This window comes from Neltuma alba, unplaced genomic scaffold (assembly GCF_004799145.2).
Source record: "Neltuma alba isolate B1F8T4 unplaced genomic scaffold, ASM479914v2 tig00005777_pilon, whole genome shotgun sequence".
Lineage (NCBI taxonomy): Eukaryota > Viridiplantae > Streptophyta > Magnoliopsida > Fabales > Fabaceae > Neltuma > Neltuma alba.
The window spans coordinates 284,682-291,234 of NW_021634229.1; the positions used below are offsets into that span (position 1 = coordinate 284,682).

At 34.2% G+C, this 6,553-nt stretch overlaps 1 protein-coding gene across 1 annotated transcript; it reads left to right on the forward strand.

The window, feature by feature from the left end:
- Window positions 1–2,468, forward strand: LOC114748684 (basic leucine zipper 61-like). The gene is made up of 4 exons (XM_028937133.1): window positions 1–733; window positions 950–1,040; window positions 1,126–1,252; window positions 2,198–2,468. Exons 1-4 carry the CDS (start codon window positions 129–131, stop codon window positions 2,368–2,370), a joined length of 996 nt encoding a protein of 331 aa, XP_028792966.1. The 5' UTR covers window positions 1–128; the 3' UTR covers window positions 2,371–2,468.
- The last annotated feature ends 4,085 nt before the right edge of the window (window positions 2,469–6,553 follow it).

Genomic DNA, 6,553 nt, shown 5'->3' on the forward strand with positions numbered 1-6,553 from the left:
TGAGGTTGTTTTTGTTAGTTGTAGGTTATTGCGATTTCTCCCCCGTCTCATTCGTTTTCTCAAACACATCCTCTGCACTGTATTTTCGCCCTATCTCTATATTTCGGGTCACATCCCATATATTGGAAATGGCACAGTTACCACCCAAAATACCGAGCATCCCACAAAATTGGCCTTCTTTTGCTCATCACAAGATGTCAGCCATGGCTAATTTCGATCCTACTAACACTACTCAACAACAACAATATCATCATCAGCAACAGCAGCAGCAGCAAAATTCTTCACCACCATTATCACAACAGTTACCTTCCTGGGTCGACGAGTTCCTTGACTTTTCGTCAGCGCGGCGTGGTGCTCATCGGCGGTCGGCGAGCGACTCCATCGCGTTCCTCGAGGAATGCCGGAGCTCCGGCACTGTCGCGGGAGCCCATGGGTTCGACAGGTTGGACGAGGAGCAGCTTATGTCGCTGTTCTCCGACGACATTGCCTCCAGTGGCTTCCCTCCGGCGCTGTCTAATCCTTCCACGCCGTCCGATCAAAATAGCAACAATGATGAGAAGCCAATGGTATTAGACGAATTGGTCCCAGTTAAAGAGAACCAGAAGCAGCCGCCGCCAAAGAACAGCGAGCAAGGGGAAGTGGAGAGCTCATGCAAAAACGAAACAGCATCGCCACCGTCGTCTGTTGCCCCCAGCAGCGTCGAAACTACCGCCGATCCCAAAAGGGTCAAAAGGTAATGTTGACCTCAAAATTATCGCGTTGGTTACATGAAAAAAGAAACAAAATTGATTGCACACCAAAACCAAGAATGAGTTATGGATCAATTTAACTACTTATTGTTCCTAAGGCATAAGTTGGTCAAAATTGAATGAATCGGGAGATTAAGAAAGATGATGATGATGACAATATAGAAGTTATTTAATGAGTGATTTGTGTGGCGGGAATTCAGAATATTGGCGAACAGACAATCAGCTCAGAGGTCAAGGGTGAGGAAGCTGCAATACATTTCTGATCTGGAGAAGAGCGTGACGACGTTGCAGGTGAATTACAAAAGCTTGTACTACAAGTTTACTACTAATTTAACGAGTCTTAATTAAAGCTAAAAGTAATTAAATTGTGATGAAGACGGAGGTATCAGCGTTGTCGCCACGTGTAGCGTTCTTGGACCACCAGCGTTTGGTTCTCAACGTGAATAACAGTGCCTTGAAGCAACGCATTGCTGCCTTGGCCCAAGACAAGATTTTCAAAGATGGTAACTCTCATCCTCTCTTGTTTTGTCTCATAAGCATTGATTTTCCCTTTAAAAAAAAGCCTATCAGTCCTCTTTTCTTTTTTTTATATAAAATATTCTCCCTATTTCAGAATACTAGTTAATCTAAAATTATGTATGTTTCAAGAATATTTTGTTTACTACTCCTCCGATCCTTAATATAAAACCCATTTAACTAATTTGATTAGATTAAGGAAGTTAGGTAAGTTAGTTAATTATAAGAAAAGCAACATATTTTTCCTAAAACACCATAATAATCTTTTTTAATACCCCATCTCCCTCTTCTATTTGATTATGGTTGAGGGAGTATCAATAGGGGTAATTTAGAGAAAATTGATAAATATGAGAAATGGGTCTTATATTTAGGACCAAAACCAACTCAAGAATTGAGTCATATATTAAGGACCGGAGGAGTATCATGTTAAAAGATGTCACCAAACCTTTGCATTAGTCTTTTGTTGGCATTCTACCTATTCCGACTCGCAACTTATGGAATAGTGCAAAGCCCGTTAACCAAAAAGTTGTGAGTCTTTAAGGTTACTAAATTTGTCTTCATATAATTAGATTAGATTACTGTCTAATCCTTTTTATAATAATCCCCAACATGTTTCACGATATAACATGTTTTGTTTAAAATAATAATTTTTTACCTGATATTTCTAGCTAATTATAAAAGTTACTAACTAGTTAACTAAACTCTTGCTAATTGATGATTGGTATTGAGGGTAATTTTGATATTTTATAAGAAATAAATAATTTTAACTAATTTCATTAAGTTATGCATAGTTATTATTAAATGCTTGTGATAAAGATGGGAGGGAGTACTTTGAATGTGGTTGGTAATTTTGATTGATTGGGACTGATATAAAGCACCAGGATTACTGAGAATTTATCTCTAATGTGGTTGTTTCAAATGAAAAAACACAGCACATCAAGAAGCATTGAAGAAGGAAATAGAGAGACTGAGGCAAGTTTATGAGCAACAGAAGCTGCTGAAGAGAGGCAACTCAGTGAACAACAACAACAATATGAATGGCAATTCATTGCCTTTGCTTCTGTTGAGAAGGAACAGCTTCTCAGTTGACACCGCATTTGCCTAATTTCTCCTAATTAACTCCAACTTACATGCTGCCATTTTTATTGCAACTTTCATTCTGTGTGTTCATTCATGTTACCCCCTTTATTTTTTTCCCTCTGGGCGGGACAGGGAGACCAAAAATTATGGATTTATGTTTGGATGCATGAAAGATGTCAGAGAGAATTCATGTTCTCTTCTCTTGTTATTTGCCTTTTCTTTTCTTTGGCCCCTGAAGGTAGGGGGTGTGTGAATGTGATTGCTGTATTTTTGTTATTCTGCTCTGCTAATTCAGTCTTTTTTATCTTGATGTAAGCAAAAAAAGGAGAGTAAATTATAAGGGTAATTTTTGTTACTGCTAGATGAAACTTGAGAGTTTGTATGCATGTAAAGATTTTTGTGGCTGAAGTTCACGTTCATGTTTAATTAAGAGCTCAGTCATGTTGAGCCGAAGATCTTTTGAGCAAGCTCGCCAGTCAAATTTATTTGGCAAATCCTCGTGATTGCTTAGAAAAACTGTTTGATGTCTCATATATTTACTCGTATAATTCAAAATCACTTAATTTAACCAACCTATACCATATAACGTGGAAAAAGATGAAGGTATTGCTGCAAAAGAATGGTCGCAATTATAAGTACGGCTAATGTGATGTAAAACAATCATTTTAAATTGTAAAAGCATCCTCCAATATTGAAAAGGTGAGATTGGTTTTGTACTGGTTGAACATAAAGCGAGCAATAAGCTTCACACAGATAATCTGACCGGGAAAAAAAAAAAAAAAACGTTACACAGCTAAACTTGGGCCTACTAGTGTCTTCATCTCTCGTCACAAATGGGAACTGGGTGGTTCCAAAAGGATTGAAATGATGAGAAATGAGCCCTGAGAGCTCAGCCAAGTCAAAAAAAAGAAAAGGCCTTATTCTTAAATTGATATGAGCAAGCAATTATTTTTCTAGTTAGGCAGAGCATCTTCTTAGTATTAGTATTAGAAGTAATCTTATTTAAGACACTATTTGACACCATAAGTGCCTTTTTTAATAAGAATTCAAACCTTAATTCATTATATTATGAGAGACTAGTACTACCTCCAGTCATAATTATAAGAGCCAGTTGACTAATTTGAGGAGATTAAGGAAATAAGTTGAATTAATTATTTGTTCTAAATAGGTGTTGTCTTTTCTAAAATATTCTTGCTAATCTAATGTATTGACTAGAACTATTATTATTAAAAGGGTTACTTTGAAAAAAAAAATATAAATATGAGAGATAATGTGAATTGAAGTCTTATATTTAGGACCAAAATAAAAATCAAACAGGATCTTATATTAAGAACGGGAGGTAGTATATTGGATCTAGCTGGCATAGGTCATGACAAGGAAGCAAACTTGTTAGAGATGCTTGGTACCATGAGGTTGTTTTTGCATAACTGTGTCCTAGAATCCTTTCCATTAAAAAGCAAATACTCCTCCGGTCCTTATTATAAGACCCTATTTGACTTTTTATTTGGTCCTAATTATAAGACCCCAATCCATTTTGTCTCTTATATTTATGCATTTTTTTCCAAGATAATCCTTCTAATAATGATAGTTTTAGCTAATATACTTAATTAGCAAGAATATTTTAGGAATGACAACACTTATTTATTATAAATAACCAACTTAACTTACTTCCTTAATCTCCTCAAATAAGTCAATTAGATCTTATAATTAGGACCGGAGGAGTACTACAATTGAGGGAGAATCTTGGCAAGCAAGGAAATCACGGCGGACAAAAAAGAATCTTTGATGGTGTAAATTCGATTGAAAGCAGAGCCACGGCCCTGGCACAGATTCTCAACTTTGGGTTCTCTCTATTATCCATACAAATACAGCAATATCATGCCATTTAGGATCCGATCCTGCACCTTGTACACTCTTTTGACTGAATTTTATAAATTGTTAAAAAAAACTGAATTTTATAATTAAAAAAAAAAAGAGGAAAAAAATCTCCTATTAATCGAAAGTTTAATTGCTCCCTCCTAATAAGTTGAGTGATCATTTTTTTTTCCTTTAACAATCTAACGGTCAATTGTATGACGGGCATTCTTTTTAAAAATACGTAATATCTGTTTCTTTAATCAAAAAGGAAAGATCCTAAAATGGTTCGGTGAGGGAAAAGGTATGATATAGGGAGAATTACAATCAGATCCTAATAATAAGATTTAATTATCCTAAAATCTATCGATAAGTGAAAGGTAAATAATAACAAGTTTTGAAGTATAAAATAACAACAGGATTTTTGTTGTTGGGACTTTCTAATAATTAAATTTTTTTTAGGATTTCTGTAACTCTCCCTGTAATTTATGAGGGGAGATAGATTTTATATGGGGTGGGTACAAACAAAAAGGTAATAGGTAGGGAAATGTGTAGGAAAAGAACAAGACTGTCACTGGCTAGATCTCAAGGCGGTGACTGGTCGTAATCCCATCAGGACGGGTGTAAGGCCCATGAGAACTGAGAAACACCACATTTTGCGATGCCTAAGCTTGTGCAGGATATGCCATGTGTGGTGTGCCCGCATCTCTCCGGTTCTTTTCACCACCAAAACGACATTTATTAATTAACATCTTAATTATAAATAAGTCTTGTGAATTTACAATATATCCTCTCTAGTGTGGGGTTACAGTTATTTCTCATAAAGTATTAAAATAATCCTAAATAAAAATCGTTTGTTATTGGAGAGGTCTACTTAATTAGTTCAAAAGTTTTGCAATTAGCCGTGAAAGAGTCTGGTAAAAAGGGATTTTACTTTTCTGATTCTATTTATTAGGCAAAGAGATAAGGTGATTTTATTATACTTGTAAGATATTTTATTATTTTTTTAACATGAATATATCATTTTAATTTTTACTTCTTTGGTCTTAAAAATAAGACCCACTTTATAGTATGATTCATAGTCTAAAATGAGTTTTTTATTTAGGGTCAGAATATTTATTATTGTATGGATTATTACTTTCTTGGAATGCATATATATTAAGTATTGTTGAAATTGAAAAATTATTAAATTTTAAGACAAAGTTAATGATACTTAAGATTTTTCTTTATTTTGATAAAAAATGTTGAAAATGATTTATAAATAACATAAGATGATTATAATAAATTGATATTACTTCCAATCGTTAATGTAAGAGCTAACTTGATATTCAATTTGATTCTAAATATAAAACTTTAATTTATTTTGTTTTCAGTATTTATCCATTTTGTCATTCAGTAATTTCAATAGTAATTGCATATGTTAAGAAGTTACTATCAATTTATAATTCAAACACGTATAATTAATAAGTGTATTTTAGAAAAGACAACGTGTATTTATCACAAATAACTAATTTACTAATTTTTTAAATCTTTTTAAGTTAATTAATTAGATTTTATATTAGGGATAGTAGGTAGTATAAAAATACTCCCTTAAATCCATCCTTATTGGTTGGGACTATGACGAGCTAACGATGTCGATGACCGTTGACTGCTGACCCAGTCATAAAATGAAAGCAAGATGAAAATGTCATTATGAACGCAAAACAATGTGAACTTGTTTTAACAGATATAAATGTGAAAGTGTGTTTTTTTTTCCCCCCCGCCTATAAATACTCATTAATTTTTTAACGCTTTCGGCTTCAGGGGTTCAGATCCCTGTTTCGAGGAAGAAGGTGATGGACCACCCTCCACAATCCACATGCGCGACGTGCGTTGCTGGGATTGGATTCGGAAAGAAGTCGAAGATGATGATGACCGCCGAAGATATTTCTCTCTTCCCAGAAAAGAGTTCTGAACGTACAGAGAAGATGATCTTTTTGTGAATTCTCCTTCTTGTGCAAGAGAAGAGGGAAAGTGCTGTACTATAAGGGGGCATTAGTGATTTTTAACAGTTTAAGTATGATCATCTCTACCGACGACATCTTTTGATGAGTTTTCATTTAATGGTAGTTTCAATTCACGTTATTAATATAAGTATTTTTGAAAAAAATAAGATTAATTTATTACATATAACTAACTTAATAACTTTGAATACAACAGATTAATTATTTAGTAGGAGGCTGATGAGGTTAATCCGTGAAAAATGGTGTGTAAGGACTGAAGAATGTATATACACACACATTTATATAATCAGCAATAGTCTATGATGATATATTTTTTATGTAAAAATGTGCAAATCGTGAAAATAAAGAAAG

What these genes read in the sequence shown, in the direction of transcription:
- LOC114748684 (XM_028937133.1), top strand. Translation starts at nt 129, where the DNA reads ATGGCACAGTTACCACCCAAAATACCGAGCATCCCACAAAATTGGCCT. An exon ending in AGAGCGTGACGACGTTGCAG is followed by an intron (nt 1,041 to 1,125) that starts GTGAATTACAAA and finishes ATTGTGATGAAG; the next exon opens with ACGGAGGTATCAGCGTTGTC. An exon ending in AGACAAGATTTTCAAAGATG is followed by an intron (nt 1,253 to 2,197) that starts GTAACTCTCATC and finishes GAAAAAACACAG; the next exon opens with CACATCAAGAAGCATTGAAG.